This window comes from Sphaeramia orbicularis, chromosome 20, assembly GCF_902148855.1.
Source record: "Sphaeramia orbicularis chromosome 20, fSphaOr1.1, whole genome shotgun sequence".
Taxonomy (NCBI): domain Eukaryota; kingdom Metazoa; phylum Chordata; class Actinopteri; order Kurtiformes; family Apogonidae; genus Sphaeramia; species Sphaeramia orbicularis.
Genome location: NC_043976.1, coordinates 42,031,789 through 42,055,329, shown reverse-complemented (window position 1 = coordinate 42,055,329; position 23,541 = coordinate 42,031,789). Strand labels below are relative to the sequence as shown.

Sequence of the window (23,541 nt, the reverse complement as noted above, 5' to 3'; positions counted from 1 at the left end):
CAACATCAGCGCCTTATACCTTTAAGACGAATGCGATATTTACGTAGTTTCACCTTTAAACCACAATACATCGTATGAAAACTTGACGTGATATTTGTGCGTTTTTTTTTTTTCCTTTTTCATTAATGCAACATTTCTGTCTCAGCTTTCATACCTGATGAGATATTTAAAGATTTAAAGTGAAATTTGGAGGTTTTTCCCTTTACAACAAATGCGATATTTGCATTTTTACCTTGAAGACTTTATGTAATGTTGGAAAGTTATCATCTTTAAAACTATTTATTGGGAGAAAATAAAACAAAGCATAGATGTAGTGATTGGGATATGGTTTCCTCTACATTTTGAAACTATGTTCTTAGGCAAAGAACCAGACTGTAAAAGGATTTTGTAAAAAAAAAAAAAAAAAAAAATCTTTTGAATATTTTGTTGGTTGCTAGCAAGAAAGTAATCACTAGAAAATGGATGACTGACAAACTACCCACATGATTAGACTGGATAGAACTGTTAAAGAAATTTCCCTGATGGAGGAACTCCCATTTGTGTTGAGACTAGAACACGACAAATTTGAGGAACGCTGGAAACCATGGATGGACTTTATGAACACAAAAGGAACAGACTGTGACACCCACTGTTGTTTAGCTACTATATTACTGTTGTTTGTATTATTTTTATTTATTTTTTTATTAATGTTTTGTTGTTTAAAAAAAAAAAAGAGGGAAATGAAAACAAGAAGTGAATACACTGGAGATATACACAGAAAAACAACTGCACAGATGGACTGATTTGTTCTTTTCTGAAAAAAAAAAAAAAAAGAAATATAGTAAAACAACATTGTAAGATGTTTTCAGAATCAGAATCTCATTTTTTGTCATTGTACAAGTACATTGAAAATGAGGTAGAGCTCTCCAACTTGGTGCAGAAATTACAGGCACAACAAAAGACAATAGAAGGCACACTATTTACATTTGGAAAAATAAAAGATAGAGGTGTAGATAGGAATATTTGTAAAAAGGATTTGTAGATTTGGTAGTGCAAAATATTTTGACAGTAGTGCAAATGGAATTGGAAAAGTGCAATTGACATGGGAATTTAGATTTATATGTGCATGTGAATGTAAAACCTGTAAATTCTCCATTACAAAATCAAATAAAAACTTGAATTAAAAAAACAAACAAACAAAAAACAGGGGGGACAGGGCCTTCTCTGTGCTCAGCGGAGTGTTTTTTTTTTTGTTTTTTTTTTTTGCACAAAGTCTTTTTTATTGGTATTTATGCAGAAACTATACAGACACTGTGTTACAGACATGAATCAATACAAACAAGAACAGTACCCACCCCCCGCTTCCCACCCATGCTCCAACAGAGCCCCATCCCTAACAAAAATAAATAAATAAATAAAATAAAAATCACTGTTCCATTTAGCAGATTAGCTTTAATTCTGCGTACAACCACATATATTCTGTACATTGTAAAAGAGAAGGGGGATACATTTTTAAATTATACGTGCAAATAGAGCAAACGTGGTCCCTGTGAGTCCTAAATTCACTATAATAAAGGGTCAGTCTGACGAAACATCAATATGGGTGACTTCCAACTTCTCTATGTGCGTTAGAAAAGGTGTATTGCATCTTATGTACTTTTTCTTTCCATCAATCAATCAATCCAACTTTATTTGTATAGCACTTCTCATACATGTAAAAGCAACAAAGTGAAGCCATGTTTACAGCAAGAGTTTAATTAAAAGCTAAACTAAAAAGCTAAGTTTTGAGTTGACTTTTAAAAATCTGAACACTGGCAGCAGACCTCAGGTCCTCAGGTCGACTGCTCCGTAGTTCGGGGCCATAAAAGCTGACTGAGGCCTCACCAGGAGTTTTGGAGTGGACCCTGGGAACAGTTAAGAGATTACTGCCTGAGGACCTGAGGGTCCGAGAGGGCTCGTATGTGAAAAGCAAATCAGATAAATAAATAGGGCTAAGACCATTAAGACATTTAAAAACCAATAAAAGCACTTTAAAATCGATCCTGAGGCTCACAGAGAGCCAGTGCACAGACCTGAGCACTTAGAAAAGCACTATATAAAACCAATGTATTATTATTATTATTATTTTTAAATTATTATTATTATTATTATTATTATTATTATTATTATCATTATTATTTATTTATTATTATTATTATTATTATTATTATTTCTTGTTTGGAGTGTTTCTCTTAGTTGTTTTATTGTTTGTATGATGTGCAGCGCTTTGGAAACGTTCTTGTCGTTGTTTAAATGTGCTACAGAACTAAAGTGGATCAGACTGGATCGCTGCTCAGAGGGTTCTGGTCCTTGTCGCTGACGGCTCTTGTTTTTGTCCTGTTTTGTTTCGCTGTGTGCCTCAGCAGAAGGAGGTCATCAGCCTATCAGAGGGCAGCACTGTGGACCTGAGGAAGCCCGGGGAGGAAGAGGATGAGTACTCGGAGCTGGCCGAAGAAGCCATGGACCCGGAGAACTGCTTCCCAGACAGTAAGAGCACAACAACACGTCCAGTCCGTCCCACAGAACTAGAACCAACCAAAAAAAAAAAAAAAAAAAGAACCAACCAGGGCCCAGAACCAGGGGGGTCAGGGTTTTAAGGACCAGAGGTTTAAGGATTAATGAAAGGAGGAAGGGAAAAAAGGAGGAGAGAGAAGAAGGAAATGAGGTAGGACAGAAGGAAAAGAAGGAAGGGAATATGTAAGGGAGGATGGAAAAGGAAGGGAGAGAAGAAATGAAGGATAGGAAAGAAGGAAATGGTGGTAGAATGGAAGGAACGACAGGAGGAAGGAAGGAAAGATGGAAGAAGGAGTAGAAGGAAATGAGGTAGGAAGAAATGAAGGATAGGAGGAACGAACTGAAGGAAGGAAGGAAGGAAGTAAAGATGGAAGGAAGGAAGGAAATAATGGTAGAATGGAAGGGAGAGAGGGAGGAAAGATGGAAGGAGTAGAAGGAAATGAGATAGGACAGAAGGAAGGAAGGAACAACAGAAGGAATTAAAGGAAGGGAATATGTAAGGGAGGAAGGAAATGGAAGAGGAAATAAAGGATAGGAAGGAAGGAAATAGCGGAAGGAAAGATGGGAGGAAGGAAGGAAAGATGGAAGGAGTAGAAGGAAACAAGGTAGGAAGGACGGAAGGAACAACAGAAGGAATAGAAGGAAGGGAATATGTAAAGGAGGATAGAAAAGGAAAAGAGGAAAGGAATAAAAGATAGGAAAGAAGGAAATTAAGGAAGGAAGGGAATGTGTAAGTAAGGTTTGGAACGGAAGGAAAGAAGGAAAGAAATAAAGGATAGGAAAGAAGGAAAGCTGGTAGAAAGGAAGGGAGGAAGGAAGGGAGGAAATAATGGTAGAATGGAAGGACGGAAGGAAAGATGGAGGAAAGACTAGGAAAGAGTAGAAGGAAACAAGGTAGGAAGGAATTAAGGATGGGACAAAGAAATCAAGAAGGAAGGAAGGAATGAATGAAAGAATGGAGGGACCAGAGGGGGGGCTGCAGTTCCTGCTTTTCCTGAACCGGATCCACAGTCGACAAAGTCAGGATCAGCTGTGGTTCAGTCTCCGCCTCCTACTTCCTGGTACAGTCAGGTGACGTGGGCTTGGCCGGGCACCGTTGTTACCGTGGAAACACCGTCACAGTTGGATCGATGACAGCGGGTGGACGCGCAACATTTCTGAAATATTTTTCCTGCTCTGACTGTAAATAATGATTTTCTACCACGACGAACCATCTACTGTCATCACATCTGACCGAGGAAGAAAAGTCTACCATTAAACTGTAAGGGAATACTGGTGTTTTAAACTATGTGGACATAAATATTGGGACACCTCAGGTCTACAGCTGTCAGATGTCCTGAGGATCTGAGGGAAAAACATCAGTATTTCCTTAAAGTTTTTATTTAGTTTTACCCTCGTCGCAGGGTATTGTCATCAGTTCGTCATCCGTCCATCTGTCCATCCGTATGTGCAAAAACTTTGGCGTGGACTAAAGGCCGAGGGTTTTCAAGTGCGGACACATTATGTTTTCTTTTATTTGTCTAAACCCACTTTTCTTAGTCTGTGGTTCATTTCTTTGTGTATTTGGACCTTAATAGTTCAGACAGTTTGAATTTGAACCCTCCAGCTGCTGCAAAACTACCTTTATTTTCATTCTGGCAAAAATCCAGTGGATTTCTACAACCATGACCATGATCATGACTCATGGTGCAGCTGTACAAAAATACAAAAACAAACACAAAAAGGCCAATAAACACTGACAAACACACATTCAGTCAAATCAGCGGTTCTTAGTCTTTTTCTGTCGGCCCCCTTTGGAGCACGAAAAATCTCCAAGCCCCCCTCAACCCCAACAACACTGTACCTGTGGTGCAGTTATGACTTTTATTGAAAGAAACATCAATATCGTTAGAATACTTTTTGTTTTTCCTTGAATAATGTGTTGTGCAAATTAAAAATAACTTCGATTTTTGATTGAACAATATAAATGACCTCAACAAAACTGCTCCGAGACATTATTTTTCCAATTAAAAATAGGAAATGTGCAATTATCTTCCAACTATGACAATAAGGTAAATTTTTTTGTAGAACAACAAACAAATTTTGGTAACAAAGATGAACATTTTAACAATATCAGTGGCTGCAATGAGCCTGTTTCCGTTGCACATCTCAGAACATCAAAGTGCAAACTGTACAAACTGTGCAAAACCAGAAACATTGCACATTTTTCTTTTCCAGTCCAATCCTTGTCCATTGTCCAAACCTAAACTCTTGGTCTAGTGACAGCTCACTATGGCAGCAGATTTGTTTGTTGTACGTCCCTAAAATGAGTCCAGGGTGCTCCAACGCTAAAACATTAGTTCCACCTGATACATGTTCGAACCTGAAGAAAAAAAACCAAACACCTAGGAATGATCCCATGCCCCCCCGGAAAGCCTTTGCGTCCCCCTCGGGGGGCGCGCCCCACAGTTTGAGAAACACTGAGTCAAATGAACACTAACAGCACAACCCCACTGAACCCCTGCACAGAAAAAGAACACATTTACAACAACATGAACAATACCCACAATGCAATGCACAGATAAAAAGGTGTGGTCAGGACTAAAACTGAGTGATTTAAATCCATTCAACTGAAACTGTTTCATACTTTCGACTGTCTACAAATTAGTAGAATATTCTGAACATTTTATAGTAATGGAACAAAACTGAAATCATGTAAGTACTCGGGATGTAACGATTACCGGTATAACGATAAACTGCTGTAAAATTGCCGACGGTTAGTATTACTGTTTAAATTCTAATTATCAAGATAACCGTGTTTGATTACTGAACTTTTCTGGAGAAAACACCTATGTAAAGATCTGCTTTTATGTCAAATGTTTGAGTATAGTTTTAATTTATTACAATTTTAATTTTATATACTTAATGTTTGGAAGCAATATTCACTTTTAAAGTCTTTGAAAAGGTTCGTTAAGCATCCGTGTGTTATTTATGCAGTAAAGTATATACATTTTTCAAATTGCATTTTATGTATTTTTTGTGTTTTTTGTCCTTTTGTGTTTTTATAGTAGGTTAAAGTGAAAAAAATAATAGGCAGATGACATAAATGAAGTTGTGCTGAAAAAAGAGATAAAACATGGGTATAGTAAACATTTGTTTATATAGTATATAAAGGCAAAATCAAAAGGACTGAAAAATGGACAAAATAGGCTCAGACCACTAAGGGTTAATATTTGAATGTTTCTGCAACAGAAGGGACATTGTGCCAATTATTTTATTTGTTTTTTGTTGTTGTTTTTTTTTTTTTAACAAAATACAACTTGGTTAAATTATTTCAGTGTGTGTATCAGTACTTTTTGAACATTTTGAGCACAATTTCAACAATACCGCGATAATAATACAGTACATAATGTACTAATACATAATAATGTACAGGGTGGGGAAGCAAAATTTACAATGAACATTTAGTTGTTTTTTCTCAGCAGGCACTACGTCAATCGTTTTGAAACCAAACATATATTGATGTCATAATCATACCTAACACTATTATCCATACCTTTTCAGAAACTTTTGCCCATATGAGTAATCAGGAAAGCAAACGTCAAAGAGTGTGTGATTTGCTGAATGCACTCGTCACACCAAAGGAGATTTTGCGATAAATCTGTCATTTCTGCGGTTCAGAACAGCATCGACAGTGAAGATCTTTTCATCTGAAAAGATCGTTACAATGGAGGACTTTTTCTTGAACCATGTAATAATTTTCTTGCACCTTTCCAATCTCTTTTCCTTCATAGCTGTTGTCAACAAGTGTTTTGGTGTTGGTGTAAGATTTTAACTTCAAATCATATTTTACTACATTTCTAACGGTCTTGTTGTCTACCTCAAGTTCAGTTGCCATTTTTCTCATGGATTTGGTTGGATCCTTTAGGATTTTGGATTTGAGAGCTTTAATAAAAGCTTTGGTACGTTTTTTGTTGCTTCCTCCACTTCCAGACTTTCTGGTAATAGTTTTGCTCATAGTCATTCTCTTCTTTCCATTCTAAACAGTCTTTATGGACACTCCAACTATTTTTGAAATCTCCTTTGGTGTGACGAGCGCATTCAGCAAATCACACACTCTTTGACGTTTGCTTTCCTGATTACTCATATGGGCAAAAGTTTCTGAAAAGGTATGGATAATAGTGTTAGGTATGATTATGACATCAGTATATGTTTGGGTTCAAAACAACTGACGCAGTGTCTGCTGAGAAAAAACAACTAAATGTTCATTGTAAATTTTGCTTCCCCACCCTGTAATTAAAGCATTTAAGTAAATACAAAGTTCGGGCTTACAGTGTAGCCAAGGTACAAAGTCCAAACAATACAAAACACAAACATGAGAAACGATGAACAATAAAACACAATTCAACTCTTATTCAAACATGACATTAAGAAAAGCAGTGACATTCCTCCTTCACTGCATTCTCCATAATACTTTTAAAAACATTAACAGACACGAATGTATGTAGTTTTACAGTTTTTTGAAGATTATAGAGGGTCTGCACATACGTCACTCCCCCCCAGGCCACGCCCCTCTCAGTCAGACTGAGTGTCTTAAATCGACCTGCTCAACATGACGGAGTATAGCAGTAAACACAGCCAGAGCAAAGGACCATGGGAAATCTGAAATGAAATGAAGGACAGTTGGACTGGACATGGATCTGTACGAGCTACCAAAGAACAAGTGGTCCATGAACACTGACATGTGGACACACATGGAGGATCCAGACCTGATCCAGGGGGGAGGGGATCAGCGCTATTTGGACCTGAAACTAATATACATGGTTTCATCAGGACTGACAACCAGGGTCCAAAACTAGGACCAGAACCAGCTGATCCAAAGGGTCCAAAACTAGGGCCCAGAACCAGCTGATCCAAAGGCTCCAAAACTAGGGCCCAGAACCAGCTGATCCAAAGGCTCCAAAACTAGGGCCCAGAACCAGCTGATCCAAAGGGTCCAAAACTAGGGCCCAGAACCAGCTGATCCAAAGGCTCCAAAACTAGGGCCCAGAACCAGCTGATCCAAAGGCTCCAAAACTAGGGCCCAGAACCAGCTGATCCAAAGGGTCCAAAACTAGGGCCCAGAACCAGCTGATCCAAAGGCTCCAAAACTAGGACCCAGAACCAGCTGATCCAAGGGTCCAAAACTAGGACCCAGAACCAGCTGATCCAAAGGCTCCAAAACTAGGGCCCAGAACCAGCTGATCCAAAGGCTCCAAAACTAGGACCCAGAACCAGCTGATCCAAAGGCTCCAAAACTAGGACCCAGAACCAGCTGATCCAAAGGGTCCAAAACTAGGACCCAGAACCAGCTGATCCAAAGGCTCCAAAACTAGGACCAGAACCAGCTGATCCAAAGAGTCCAAAACTAGGGCCCAGAACCAGCTGATCCAAAGGGTCCAAAACTAGGGCCCAGAACCAGCTGATCCAAAGGCTCCAAAACTAGGGCCCAGAACCAGCTGATCCAAAGGGTCCAAAACTAGGGCCCAGAACCAGCTGATCCAAAGGCTCCAAAACTAGGACCCAGAACCAGCTGATCCAAAGGCTCCAAAACTAGGACCCAGAACCAGCTGATCCAAAGGCTCCAAAACTAGGACCCAGAACCAGCTGATCCAAAGGGTCTAAAACTAGGGCCCAGAACCAGCTGATCCAAAGGTCATTTCCAGTAGACCGTGGACTGACCCCAGTGAATATATGCATGATCTACTGGGACTGAGCAGATTTACTGAGTCTAGTTCAGATCCAGTCCTTTATCCAACACAGATACTACTGCTGTGGACCAGCAGGGCACCACTGCATTCTGGGAAATTAGCAGATTTACACCACCTGGTTTAAATTAACACATTATTCTGATCATATTATGGCTTTATTGTCAGAATATGACGACTTTAATCTCATAAACCAATGACATTTTTGTTAAATTATGAGGTTTTTTTATAACTACAACTTTATTCTCATAACATTGTGATTCTTTTTGTATTCAACTTTATTCTCATAAAATTACAGGTTTTATCTCCATATTTTATGACTTTATACTCATAGTGACCAGTGTTTTTCTTTTCTTCTGTGGTCCTAATACTCCGTCGTAGCTTTTTTCTCCAGTTCCCTGTATTTGTAAAACTAGGTTAGCCTCAGTTTCAGTTAGTTTACTAATCATGTAGGAGCACAAGGTTCACAATCACAAAATGAAGACAAAAACCAGGAAAGATCTGATCATGAAACCAAGAGCTGCACTAAGAAGGAACGTTAGCCAAAACAATAGGTCATTTCAGGTCTGATTTAACCCAAAAATACAGCATAAATGAATGCTAGCTGACACCAAACAGGATCCACAGATCTAGGTTTGGTTTCCTGGATTTGTGGATCCATCTGCTTCTCTTTTCTTTGTCTTTCAGTGTCTGTGAAACAATGGCTCCCACTACTTTAAGAACCTGAAAATACAATCAATCTCACAACAGCTCTGCCCCATTTGTTATTAAATACTGTTCTTCAGTTTAGACAGTACTGAAGCCAACGCTGTCACTCATCTCCCTCTTTCTGCCACTCAGTGGGCGGAACCACGGTGACGTCACGTGCATACCCTCTATTCCACGACCATGGTGCATTGTGGGAAATGCTGTTTTTCCAAAGTCTGTCAGAACTCGGAGAACAGCGAAAAACAACCACTTGGAGGAACGTAGATGGAAACTACTAGAGTTAACAGAAAGAAGATTACTGAGGTCCTCCTTAAAGTTTAATGGTAGATTTTGAGTGAATTTAAGTAAAAACCATCTCTGACGCAAGATAACAATTTAAACCAAACTAACCAATGAAATGCACTGATATTTATCCCAAAATATAAAAGTATATTCTGACATTTGTTGTTATTGTTTTGTATCCCAGACCCCTGTTAGAAAAGAAACACCTGGATTCAGCGTGTCCCATTACTTCTGTCCACATAGTGCACATGAGGTAATTCTAGTCCACACTCATCTCCTGATTCGGACCAGGCCAAACCAGCTCCAGTTGTGAAAACCTCCTTAAATAACGTAACCCTTTGTGTGGTTTCCCTCACTTCCAGCCCACTCCGCCTCCCATCTGCCCCAAAACTTTCATAATGAGATTTATGATCGTGTACCGACTAACCCAGGTGAAACGCAAACACCTTGTTTCCTTCCTGACTCAGCCTCTTCCCTCCCGGAGCGCACAGATTTGTCTTGGACGGCGTGGCCACATACAGAGACGTGGCAACAATAAAACGCAGGGATCTGTGGACGCACGTGGAGGCGATGCATCACCGGTCCAACTCAACATACCTCACCTGGTTTGTGTACAAATTTTCAGCGGGTTTACTCAAGCAGCACGTTCGCTTTTCGGCGGTATCAGGGGGGAAAATGCTGCGACAGAATCAGGCCAGCCAGCTGGAAAACCCACTCCAAAAAATAAAAGCAACCCTTCCACATTTCCACCTGGAATCACTCCATTTGTTTGGATCCCAACGGTGAAATATTTGTGCTTTGGCTGACGCTTTTTCTTCATTTCATGTGTTGTTTCCAAGGTAATCTTAGGGGTACATCCCCAGTGTAGTCTGATAAAAGAATAAAATAAACATATATGAAGATGAAAAGGACGTTCATCTGTTTGCCTGTTGTTTAAACTGGGTGGTCCCATCATCCAGAATTAGAATAACAATTAGTTTTTACACATTTAACTTATTATCCATTAAACTGTTTAATACAGGGGGGTCAAACATATGGCCCCTGGGTCAAAACCGGCCCTGCAGATGGTCCAGTCAGGCCCATGGAAGGAATTTGTGCAAAAAACCCCAAAAACTAATAACATTAAACATAACGTTATGAGAAATTTAGATTTTTTAATTTCTGACGAATTTTTTGAAATATTACAAATGTGCCTTTCCATTTAATGGTCCATATTTTAATTATTTATATCATGTAAATGGTTACAGATATTAATGTAGTTCCTACTGAGCACTGATAGAAGTCATATATGGACTTCGATTTGGGTCCATGATCTTTGACCTTGAGTGACCTTGAAGGACCAAACACAAGGTCACCTGTGTCTAGATTTCAACGATTTCCAATTTTATATATAGCTTCCTTGGGACAATGTTGACAAAGTTTGTTCACAGGTTTGAGAAATTTGGATTTTTTTTTTTTTTTTTTTAGATTCTTAATATTCTTCAAATTTTGATACATTTGTGCACGCACAATAAATAATAATAATAAAGAACATGTATCATTTGTTTCAATACATTTGTAAGCGGAATATGGATTTTAGTACTAATTTTAATGCCTAGTTACTTTTCACCCACCTTGTAGTTGAAGGAAAGGACTGTTTTTCCTTTTCTGGTCTGGTACTGGTTAGTTCAGTTCCACATTCAGGCCAATTTCAACTCAAGTGGATCGAACCGGTAAAATAATAACTTAATAACCTATTAAAAAGATGTCACCTCCAAACTTTTCTCTACATTAACACACTTATTTTTTCTTAATAAATTCCAGTTTGTTTATGATTTGTTCCTGTTTTTCCCATTTTTTAAAAGGATAGTTTGTAGATGTAAACATTTTCATGATGTAATTTAATTTTTTCCACCCTAAAACATGGAGAAAAGTTTGGAGTTGACATTATTCACAGGTTATTATGTTATTATTTTACTGGTCCGGCCTCCTTGAGATCGAATTGGGCTGAATGTGGAACTGAACTAAAATGAGTTTGACACCCCTGGTTTAATAAGTGGACAGAGCCACCCTATTGGTTCAGGTCTAATCATGATCCAGTGTGACTTTGTGGAGCCAGAAGTGATAAAAATTGAACAAAACTGCCAAACTCTGGGAGTATGAGGGTGGACAGATGAAGTAATGGTCGAACGGTAAACTTCATGAAAGTGTGATAATAATAATTCAAACTACAGTAAATAAAACATGGGTTAAAACTAATAAAAGAAATAAAATTAAAGTAAAAACACATCTGATTATAAAATGACACAGATGGCCATTAAAAGTAAAAGCACATAAATATAATATGAAATTTTGATGGCAAAAACATCTGATCTTAAGGGAGAAAACAAAAAATATGCAAATATAGCTCCCTGTGTTATCGGTATAAACTCTGCACCTCATCTTAAAAGACCAAGAACTATTTCTGTGCACACTTACACATGAATTATTCTCTACACCGAACCATTCTTAACAGATTTATTACTACTTATTATTTTATTGTCTGCATTTTTTTTAGGGAAAAGCAGGTATTTTCCTATATTTAATTTCATTTGATCATGTAGATGTTCATTAAACCTCAGAGTAAATTCAAAGGTTATTTTATCACAAAGAGATAAAACTGAAGAAAAAGTGACTTTTCCGGTAAAATCTCTCATTAACTGAACATAAACCCAGTGTGTCCATTCACTGTCATTGATCCAACTCCATGGGTTTTACTGGTGAATCAATGTTGTAGAAGATGATGGTGTTTCCACAGTAACTACGGAGCCTCTGAACGTCCAAATGGGTCATATCTGATGACCACGAAAAGATGAAGAACTGTGTTTTACACCAATTATTGACATGGATCAATAGGATTAGTGGATCAACAGGGATTAAACAGTTTAGATCAGTAGATGGTTTTGGTTGACGGCAGATGTTTGGGTCTTTTAGGGTTAAATCAGTGTTTTTCAACTTTGGGGTCGGGACCCCACGTGGGGTCACCTGGAATTTCAAGTGATAGATTAAAAAAAAAAAAAAAAAAAATTTACTAATAAAAAATATATGGTGAGTTGACAGATAATCCCAGTCCATAAAGACATGACAAACTGTGGTTGTGAAACTGCAGCACTGTGGTTCTGTTTATCTGTCAAATGTTCATTGTGGTCAGTTTCAGATGCTGCAGCTCTTTCATAATTCATAGAGTTCTTGTTTGTTCAGTATTAATTGTCAGCCTCGTAAATCAAAGCTGGACTGACTGTACATATCCTGACCAAGGAAAATCAAATTCTCCCTTTGGATTTTTGTATAAAAATAGTATAAAATAATATAAAAATGTGTTTCATCTGAAAAATACTTTCTCTTTTATCTCAGTAATTATTTATTTTTCAAACGGACCCAAAGTGCCTCATAACATTTGTCTACATCTGGTTTGAATTTTTATCCCCATGTCCTGTTTTTAAGACCAGTTTCATAGAAGAACGTAATGAATGTAAAAGAAAAAAACAAAACAAGAAAAACAGCCATTAACCTAATTTTCTAAACGGTTAATAGTGAATACTTAGCCACGCCTTCTTTTAGCTGTAACTTACTGGAAACACAAACCAAATACACACTTTGCGCTCCTGTCTGCATTTTAGCACATTTCCCAGAATCCTGCCTGCGTGTACAGTGTACAGTACATCGGCAACACATGAACCAACACCTGCGTGTCATCTGCATAGTCGGAGATAAATGCCTCCTTGTATTTATGGCGTGTGAATGCGTCAGGTTCCCTCAGCTCTCATTGGCTGCTTTTAGCCCAATAGTCCTCCAGTGTTCCCCAGCTTTCCTCGGCCTCGTTGTCTTGGTTTTATCGCCGCCGTGTCTCTGTTTGTGGCCACGCGAGTCCAACTGTGTCCAAGACAAATCTGTGTGCTCCAGGAGGGAAGAGGCTGAGTCAGGAAGGAAACAAGGTGTTTGCGTTTCACCTGGGTTAGTCGGTACATGATCATAAATCTTATTGTGAAAGTTTTGGGGCAGATGGGAGGGGGAGTGGCCACATGTTGACGGAAAGCATCATGAGACTGGGAGAACCAGTGATTTAGATTAGATTAGATTAGATTAGATTAGATTAGATTAGATTAGATTAAATTAGATTAAATTAGATTAAATTAAATTAAATTAGAATAGATTGGATTAGTTTAGATTAGATTAGGTTAAGATTAGATTAGATTAAATTAGATTAAATGAAATTAGATTAGATTAAATTAAATTAGAATAGATTAGATGAGGTTAGGTTAGATGAAACTGTGCTTTTCTAGTTTAATTTAATATGGGATAACAGAGGGGTAAATATAATAATTATAAATATATCTGTAAATCAAAACCATATTTACGTTTGTTACCATCTTTATGGAATGACTTCTCGTGTCATCTCATGATAGTAAATAAACAAATCATCACATTTGTGATTTATTGGAAAAACTGAAATTACGCACTCCTGTGTTTTCGACATTTCGTAAACATCTGTGAAGTTTTGTGCAGATGTCCAATGGAAAAGCGACTACTGAAAGCGATGTTTTACGTTTTTTTCCCCAAACAAGACATTCAACATCTCTTATTTTCATCCTGATACACACCTACTGTCCTCCGTGATGACATTACATTAAACATTAACGTTTTTTTAAGAGATAGGAAGTGGATTGATCCAGTAAATCAGTAAGTATCAATGATATGAAGTTGGAATTTGAATTTTTTACAGATCTGATTGAATATGACCAAAACATGGGCTATTTCTGTAATAGAATAAATACACAGAACTGGGTGAGAATAAATGGCATCTGGATACATTTCCCAAAGCTCTTAATTTGGCCAGTAAGCTACAGGGCCATTGGTCCGATTTTTTTTAATTTTTTTTTTTTTATGTAGTTACAAAAATGTCCACTCAGCTACACCATGCATTTAATTTTTGAAGCAAAGAAGCATGTATTCCAAACCCAATAGGGTCAAAACACAGTAATGTCCCATCAGAGAGCGAACTTTAATTGATTGCCAGTCCAACATTTATTTCAATGTAAAGTAGGTCCTTGTTTTGGATAATCCCTTATGGTCCAACTAAAGCAAAAATTAATTTAAAAATAAAAATGTGGGTCATTTAGCAACACTGATCTGTCAGATTGTCTCTAAAATGCCCCGTCAGAGATTTTGAATACACTGTTTTGACCCAATAGCAGAAAGTGATATGAAAAGAATGAAATGAAAGCATTTTTAATGCTGCTAATGTGATGTTTTCTCACATTTTAACATATTCTAATACTAGTTATTACTCACTTCATGGAGATAATATGCAAAAAAAAAACTTTGGATAAAAAAAAAAAAAAAAAAAGGTAATTACTGTCTAACATTTAATAATCGATTTACACTAAAACATGTCACTGCAGATCAGGTTTATTGAGAACAGCAAATTTATAGTAATGGTATGAACTGCAGTGTATGGGATGATGCATCAGTGTCTACTGGGTTGGCTGATATGGAACTAAAACAACAAAATTCATGAATATACAAGAGAACAGCTGGAGAAGAACTGTCCACTGGAGTGACCACTATGCATGAAAGGGTTAAGTTAAAACCATCACAAGAAAAGCACTCGGAAAGCGCAGACCCCCGCCAAGACAGATCTCCCCCCACCCCACCCCGATCACCACCAAAATGTAATCATTTGTTCCTTGTGCCAGTATCAACATTTCCGGAAAATTTCATGAAAATCCATCCATAACTTTTTGAGTTATCTTGCTAACAAACAAATAAACAAACAAACACGCAAACACACAAAGCAAAGTGATCACAATACCTCCTGGTGGAGGTAACTAACCCAAGCGAACCAATGCACTGATATCTATCCCATAATATAAAACTATATTCTAACATTAGTCATTATTGTTTCGTATCTCAGACCCCTGTTAGAAAAGAAACACCTGAATTCAACGTGTCCACATACTTTTGTCCATATAGTGTAAGTTCCTGGTAATAACAGTTCCTGGGAATGTTGGTGGAAAAGGGGCTTTTGTTCCTGGTTTGGGGTAAACCCACAGTCAGACCTGTTTCCTGTCGGAGCTCCTCTGGATGCCAGCGTCTGCCCAGCAGCAGATGTTTTATTAGCGTTGATTCATTTAGAAGATTGATGCGTCCGTCGGCGGCGTCCCAGCGCTCGCCGTGGTTCTTCCTGATTCAGCAGAGTCCTTCACAGCGGGCCGGCGTTTGTCACCGGCTGGACTCAGATCAGCCGCCGACACAAGAGGGATGAAACACAAGAGGAAGTCCACTTTTACTGCAACGCTCCGTCACCGCAGACGTGGAGAGGGAAGAATAAATCTGAGCAGAAGGAGTGGAGAGGAGACGAGGGGAAGAAATGAGGAATAAACACTGGTGGGAAAAGAAAGAACGATGGGAAACGGAAGAGAAAGATGTCAAGAAGAAGAGATGAAGAAGCAAAGAGGAGGATCCAAAGAAAAAAACCAAAACATGGAAGTGAAGTAAAATCCGCCTGCAACAACCAGAAGAACGAGGTCTAATGAACAGGAAACAAAGTATTTAAGTGAAACTGATGACGAAAACTGTAAAAAATACTGAAACATTTAGAATAAAATAAAATAAAATAAAATAAAATAAAATAAAATAAAACAGAATAAAAATAAAATAAAACAAAATAAAATAAAACAGAAAAATAGAATAGAATAGAATAAAACAAAACAAAACAAAATAAAATAAAATAAAATAGAATAGAATAGAATAGAATAAAATAAAATAAAACAAGATAGAATAGAATAAAATAGAATAGAATAGAATAGAATAGAATAGAATAGAATAGAATAGAATAGAATAGAATAGAATAGAACAGCCTTCATTGTCATTGTGTGTTCAGTGAAATTACTGATGCTACTTCAGTCAGTGCAACAATATGAATAAAACAAACCATATGTAAGAAAATACGAATAGAACAAATATAGAATTACAAAAACAAAAAAGTAAAATAAGAACATGGAACATAAAACTTAAAATAGAATAATAGAACTGCAAGTAGAATAAAATAAAAATAAAAAACAGACATTAAGAACAGACAGTAACAAAACAGAACACAGTTAAAGCATCAGAACAGAAAAGAATGAATGGAAAAGAAACGACCGAACGGAAGAAAAGTGGTGACAATATTTGACCTCTGACCTTTGACCCTGGTTCAGGGACGTTTTCCTGCCTCCTGACTCAGCTCACCTTCTCCTGTACTGGACCAGAACCAGCGGTCCGCTGATGCAGCAGACATAAGGGAGGGGGTGGGGGCAGGGGGGACCGGACCAGCTGCTGCAGAACCAGGCCAAGAGATGATGAACACAGCAGGACCGGACTGGGACCAGGACCAGGGCTAGGGCCGGGACTGGGACTGGGACATGGACATGGACATGGACCAGGAACAGGACCAGGGCTAGGACCAGGATCAGGTCCATCACATGGGCCAGGACATTGGCATGGACATGGACCAGGAACAGGAACAGGACCAAGGCTAGGACCAGGACTGGGACCAGGATCAGGACCGTCACATGGACCAGGACAAAGACATGGACCAGGAACAGGACCAAGGCTAGAACCAGGACTGGGACTGGGAACAGGACTGTCACATGGACCAGGAACAGGGCCAAAATCAGGACCAGGAACAGGAACAGGACCAAGGCTAGGACCAGGACTGGGACCAGGATCAGGACCGTCACATGGACCAGGACAAAGACATGGACCAGGAACAGGACCAAGGCTAGAACCAGGACTGGGACTGGGAACAGGACCGTCACATGGACCAGGACACAGACATGAACATGGACCAGGAACAGGACCAAGGCTAGGACCAGGACTGGGACCAGGATCAGGACCGCCACATGGAACAGGAACAGGGCCAGAGCTAGGACCAGGAGCAGGACTGGGACCAGGATCAGGACCATTACATGGACCAGGTCTAGAACCATGACCAAGAACAGGAACAGGGCCGTGAATGGGAACAGGAAAAGGACCAGGACTGGTCCAGCACCAGGGCCAGGACCAGTGTTCAGAACCATGAAATCCACGTTGGTCAGGAGGTTCAGATGCAGGAGATGTGATCCAGATGCTGCCTGAGGAGACCTGGTTTTTTGGTTTGTTTGAATAGAATAGAATAGAATAGAATAGAATAGAATAGAATAGAATAGAATAGAATAGAATAGAATAAATGTACATAAAAACTCATTTGGAAGTCGACACAATGAAGAAAATGTACAAAATAATGAACAAATTGAACATAATTATCAAGAAAACAAACCTAATCAAGAAAATAAACAAAATTGTCAATAAAATTAACAGTTTGAACAACATACTCAAGAAAATGAAGAAAACAGAATGAAATGAACCAAATAATTTAAAGAATTAACAAAAAAAAAAAATGAAGATGAAAAATAATAAAGCACAAAATGAACAAAAAAACTGGTTTTAAAAAGCACATTAACAATTAAGGACTTAAACATAGAAAAAAACAAAAGAAAAAAATATATGATGAAACGGCGTAAATAAATACAGCAGAAAAAGCATAATGGGGTGAAAAAGTCGACAGCACAAAAACAACAAAGACGAGATAAAAGAAAAAGACAAAAAAAAATTATTTAAAAGATGCAAAAAGGATGAAAATGATGCAACATGAAAAAACAAAACAAAGCCCTTTAACGTTTAATAAAGTTTACCGTTTCACTGAGTCTTTAAGCTAGCATTTAGCATTAGCGCTCCTCTGACCCCTCAGGCTCCCACAGTCCCGCCCCTAATGTCCAAATATGGTCACTTCTGGCTCAGGCTGTAACATAAATAAATAAACACATAGAAATGAAACTGAACAAAATATGCTTTTATTTTAATGGAATTCAACCTGGTGGGAAACGTTCAGTCGAGGTTTATTTCTGACTTTTCTAAACAATAAACATAAAATATATAAAAAATAAAATAATGATAAAAGTGGAGATGATTCAAACTCCGCTTAATGAACTTCTGTTAAACATGTGACTGGATGCACTGGCCTGTGTTGTGTGTCTTTGTGTGTTTGTTTGTGTTTGTGTCTGTGTTTGAGTGTGTGTTTGTATCATTGTGAGTCTGTGTGTGTCTTTGTGCCTTAGTGTGTGTTTTTGTATCTGTATCAGTGTGTATCATAGTGTGTATGTGTGAGTCTGTGTTGTCTCAGTGCGTATCGCTGTGTGTGTGTGTGTGTGTGTGTGTGTGTGTGTGTGCGCGTGTGTGCGTTTGTTCCTCATGCTGTGATCACAAAGCACACACAGCAGCGTTCCTGTGCGCTGTCACTAAGACAGAGTGTGAGTCGACCCAACGCCGCCGCTAATTATTCATCAGACGTGAAGAAAAGGTCGAACGGAGGAAACGATCCTCCAGAAGAACCAAGGTCAGCCGGGTTCCACTTCTCCTGGTTTCACCCGGTTCCACACAAACCCACCAGTTCCACACAAACCCACCAGTTCCACACAAACCCACCGGTTCCACACAACCCTGTCGGTTCCACACAAACCCATCAGTTCCTCTAGACTAATCAAACTTTTACAAACTGTTCCCTCTCAGTCAGACCTGCTGAAACCCGGGCCTTGAAACCCCAGTTCAGAGGTTCTGAAACACCCTCAGACGACCCTAGGAGGATGTTTTCGTCAGACATGTTGGGTTCATCCAGACGTGGTTTCGGTTGCCTTCAGTTTGGACCTAATGCTGCGTTCAGGTTCCTGTGGTTGGAGTGGGAGAACCTCCCTCCCTCACATGCTTTCGTGGCTGCACGGCTGAAGTTGCGGCGCCACGTCCTCGATCACATGTCCACTAAATCCACTCATGGACTCGTCGCTCAGCGGGCGTCGCATTAGCTGCATCATTAGTCGTGTAAATGCCAGCTCATTGGTTAATGTGGTGACTGTGGGAGTGGGTGTTATCTGCCGGTTTCCGCCTCGGTGGGCGGGTTAAGGCGGACGCTCCCACATCCTGGATCTGAAGGGTCTCAGGTGGATTCCCTGAAGTTCCCTTTTATACAGAAGTACATCCACAAATATTACACACTTTAACCCCAGAGAAAAGAAAATCATGCAGACGTAGTGGGTCCCCCAAAAATAACCGCATTAGCGCCCCCTGCAGGCAGACCGATACGCACTGAGAAAAAAAACCAAAAACACACGTTTAAGATTTAACAGAACAAACCAACTCTGAACCCTCAGAGCTCCAGGAATAGTCTCTGAATTTTTACATTCTTTCTTGAATTCACCGTATGAAGTGTTTTCTATAAAAAATATTCAGGTCAGTCTCAGCTTTGATTTGACCTGAGGTCTGTTTTTGTCCTAGTTCACCGTAGAAAGAGATCATTCAAATACTGAGACAAAAACGATGTTGAACATCTGGTGAAGGATCTGTAGGCCTTTTCATGGCGTTTTGTGGTGTTGGTGGCATTAGTGGTGTTTTTGGTTTTGATGGTGTGGCATTTCTTGGTGTTGGTGGTGTTTGTGGCGTTTTGTGGTGTTTATAGCGTTTGTGGCGTTGATGGTGTTGGTGGTGTTTGTGGTGTTTTTGACATTTCTTGGTGTTTTGTGGTGTTTTCGACATTTCTTGGTGTTTTGTCGTGTTTTTGACATTTCTTGGTGTTTTGTGGCGTTTCGTGGCCTGGGAGACATTGGTGGCGTTTCATGGTGTTTTCGACATTTCTTGCTGTTTCGTGGCGTTTGTGACATTTCTTGGTGTTTTGTGGCGTTTCGTGGAGTGGGGGACATTGGTGGCGTTTCATGGTGTTTTTGACATTTCTTGGTGTTTCATGGTGTTTTTGACATTTCTTGGTGTTTCATGGTGTTTTTGACATTTCTTGGTGTTTTGTGGCGTTTGTGACATTTCTTGGTGTTTTGTGGCGTTTGTGACATTTCTTGGTGTTTCATGGCGTTTTTGACATTCCTCGGTGTTTTGTGGCGTTTCGTGGCGTGGGGGACATTGGTGGCGTTTCGTGGTGTTTGTGACATTTCTTGGTGTTTTGTGGCGTTTGTGACATTTCTTGGTGTTTCGTGGCGTTTGTGACATTTCTTGGTGTTTTGTGGCGTTTGTGACATTTCTTGGTGTTTTGTGGCGTTTGTGACATTTCTTGGTGTTTTGTGGCGTTTCGTGGCCTGGGAGACATTGGTGGCGTTTCATGGTGTTTTCGACATTTCTTGCTGTTTCGTGGCGTTTGTGACATTTCTTGGTGTTTTGTGGCGTTTCGTGGTGTGGGGGACATTGGTGGCGTTTCATGGTGTTTTTGACATTTCTTGGTGTTTCATGGTGTTTTTGACATTTCTTGGTGTTTTGTGGCGTTTGTGACATTTCTTGGTGTTTCGTGGCGTTTTTGACATTCCTCTGTGTTTTGTGCGTTTCGTGGCGTGGGGGACATTGGTGGCGTTTCGTGGTGTTTGTGACATTTCTTGGTGTTTTGTGGCGTTTGTGACATTTCTTGGTGTTTCGTGGCGTTTGTGACATTTCTTGGTGTTTTGTGGCGTTTGTGACATTTCTCGGTGTTTTGTGGCGTTTGTGACATTTCTCGGTGTTTTGTGGCGTTTCGTGGCGTGGGGGACATTGGTGGCGTTTCGTGGTGTTTGTGACATTTCTTGGTGTTTTGTGGCGTTTGTGACATTTCTCGGTGTTTTGTGGCGTTTCGTGGCGTGGGGGACATTGGTGGCGTTTCGTGGTGTTTGTGACATTTCTCGGTGTTTTGTGGCGTTTGTGACATTTCTCGGTGTTTTGTGGCGTTTGTGACATTTCTCGGTGTTTCGTGGCGTTTGTGACATTTCTCGGTGTTTTATGGCGTTTGTGACATTTCTCGGTGTTTTGTGGCGTTTGTGACATTTCTTGGTGTTTCGTGGCGTTTGTGACATTTCTTGGTGTTTTGTGGCGTTTGTGACATTTCTTGGTGTTTTGTGGCGTTTGTGACATTTCTTGGTGTTTCGTGGCGTTTGTGACATTTCTTGGTGTTTTGTGGCGTTTGTGACATTTCTTGGTGTTTTGTGGCGTTTGTGACATTTCTCAGTGTTTTGTGGCGTTTGTGACATTTCTCGGTGTTTTGTGGCGTTTCGTGGCGTGGGGGACATTGGTGGCGTTTCGTGGTGTTTGTGACATTTCTTGGTGTTTTGTGGCGTTTGTGACATTTCTCGGTGTTTTGTGGCATTTGTGACATTTCTCGGTGTTTCGTGGCGTTTGTGACATTTCTCGGTGTTTCGTGGCGTTTGTGACATTTCTCGGTGTTTCGTGGCGTTTGTGACATTTCTCGGTGTTTTGTGGCGTTTGTGACATTTCTCGGTGTTTTGTGGCGTTTGTGACATTTCTCGGTGTTTTGTGGCGTTTGTGACATTTCTCGGTGTTTCGTGGCGTTTGTGACATTTCTCGGTGTTTTGTGGCGTTTGTGACATTTCTCAGTGTTTTGTGGCGTTTGTGACATTTCTCGGTGTTTCGTGGCATTTCGTGGCGTGGGGGACATTGGTGGCGTTTCATGGCGGTCACCGTGGAGGGCTTTCCCGACACAAACACACTCGCCCACTGATAATAACTCTGCCGACCGGTGTCAGATCACCGTTCGCTCGTTTTCATTGGATTACTCGAGCGGCGTCTCTGGAAAAAGCCCATTAGTAACCATGGAAACAGAAAGCAGAGGTAATCAGAGCTTTAATTACAGAGGCTGCAATCAGTGAAGAGCGGCTCCAACACAACACGCTGGGGTTTTTATCTGTTATCGCCGACTGCTCTGGTTATCTGATACTCCAGAGTACTTTTACTGCAGGTATTTGTTTACACTTCGTCTAAAACCCAGACACAAATACTGTACTTTTTACTCCAGTCGGACACTTTTAGGTCCTTTGACAGGTTTTCAGTCACTTCCTGTTGTTGATATATCGAAGGTTTGTGATGTTAAATGTTGAGTTTGTGCTTTAGTTTTTGACATCAGCACGTAGTACGACAAAAAGAGAAAAGGTGAAAAAATGCAACAAAACAAAAATGTCATGTACGCAACAAGATGAAAAATTTCTGTAAAAGACGCAACGAAACAAAAACTACACCAAAGACGCAGTGGGACAAATATGTGAACAACGCCACAGACAAAAAAACGGAAAAAAAAAACAAACAAACCACAATGCAACAAGACAAAAACTAAACACATAAATAAAAGACACACAACTGGACAAGAATATGTTAAATATACAACAACATGAAAATGACATTAAAGACACAATTAAACCAAAACTACATGAAAGACATAACTAGATAAAAAAAACAACTGTTAAACTATGTTAAATTATGTAAAAGACACAACTCCATGAAAAACACCAAATACAGTAAAAAATGCAACAAGACAAAAACTAAATACACAATAAAAGAAGTAAAAGCCACAACAAAACAACAAGTGTTAAACATGCAACAAAATTATGTAAAGGATTCAAATTAAAAAAACAAGAGAAGATTAAAATTAAGACGCAACAAGATAGAAATTAAAAGAGACAAGAAAGATTAAGATATAAACGCCAAGCGTGTGTGTGTGTGTGTGTGTGTGTGTGTGTGTGTGTGTGTGTGTGTGTGTGAGCCCACAGGTGTCAAGTAGTTTCAGTAAAATAATATAAATAATAGGATAACAGCTGATCAGTAATGCCAACTCCAAAGTTTTCTGTCTGTTTTTAAGTGAAAAAAGTAAAATTCTGCAATGAAAATGTTTACATCTACGAACCGTACTTGAACGTAACATGAACGACCCAAAAATTCTGCAGAAAAATAAGTGCAATTTTAGTAATATTACGCCTTTGTTTATCATTTATACATGTGCATCACAACTTACAGATCGCAGTGGATCTGCAAACACACAAAACATTTAATAACAAACAGTTACATGTTCATATTTGTTCAGGTTATTCACAGTTTTTGTAAAAGGCTAGTCTGTAACTAAACATTTTTATGACTTTTGACCTTTTTTTTACACTAAAACAGAGAAGAAAATTTGCGTTTTTTATAGTTTATGATAGTATTTTACTGGTCTTACCCACTTTAGGTTGAATTGACCTAAAATGATTGTGACACGAGTGACTGTTAATGTCTTCAGTTCATTTCACAAATTCATCCCATGAGCCAGATTTGGCTACTGTGCATTAGCTACCATGGCCAGAACACTTTGGCGGTGACTGCTGGACAAATGCGGTACACCATGCACGAACACACAACAGCATAAAAACCACCACATCTAGAACCCATGGATCCCCACGGGTCGACGCACTAG

The 23,541-nt window shown here is 39.3% G+C and overlaps 1 protein-coding gene across 1 annotated transcript in view; it reads left to right on the top strand.

Annotated features, from left to right (window-relative positions):
• Positions 1-2,399: 2,399 nt before the first annotated feature.
• LOC115411297 (sodium channel protein type 5 subunit alpha-like) overlaps positions 2,400-23,541 on the top strand; it is a 66,400-nt gene continuing 45,258 nt past the window's right edge. Inside the window, exon 1 of the mRNA XM_030123385.1 lies at positions 2,400-2,505. Coding sequence (XP_029979245.1) covers positions 2,478-2,505 — 28 coding nt within the window. The 5' untranslated portion in view covers positions 2,400-2,477. The remainder of the gene's footprint in view (positions 2,506-23,541) is intronic.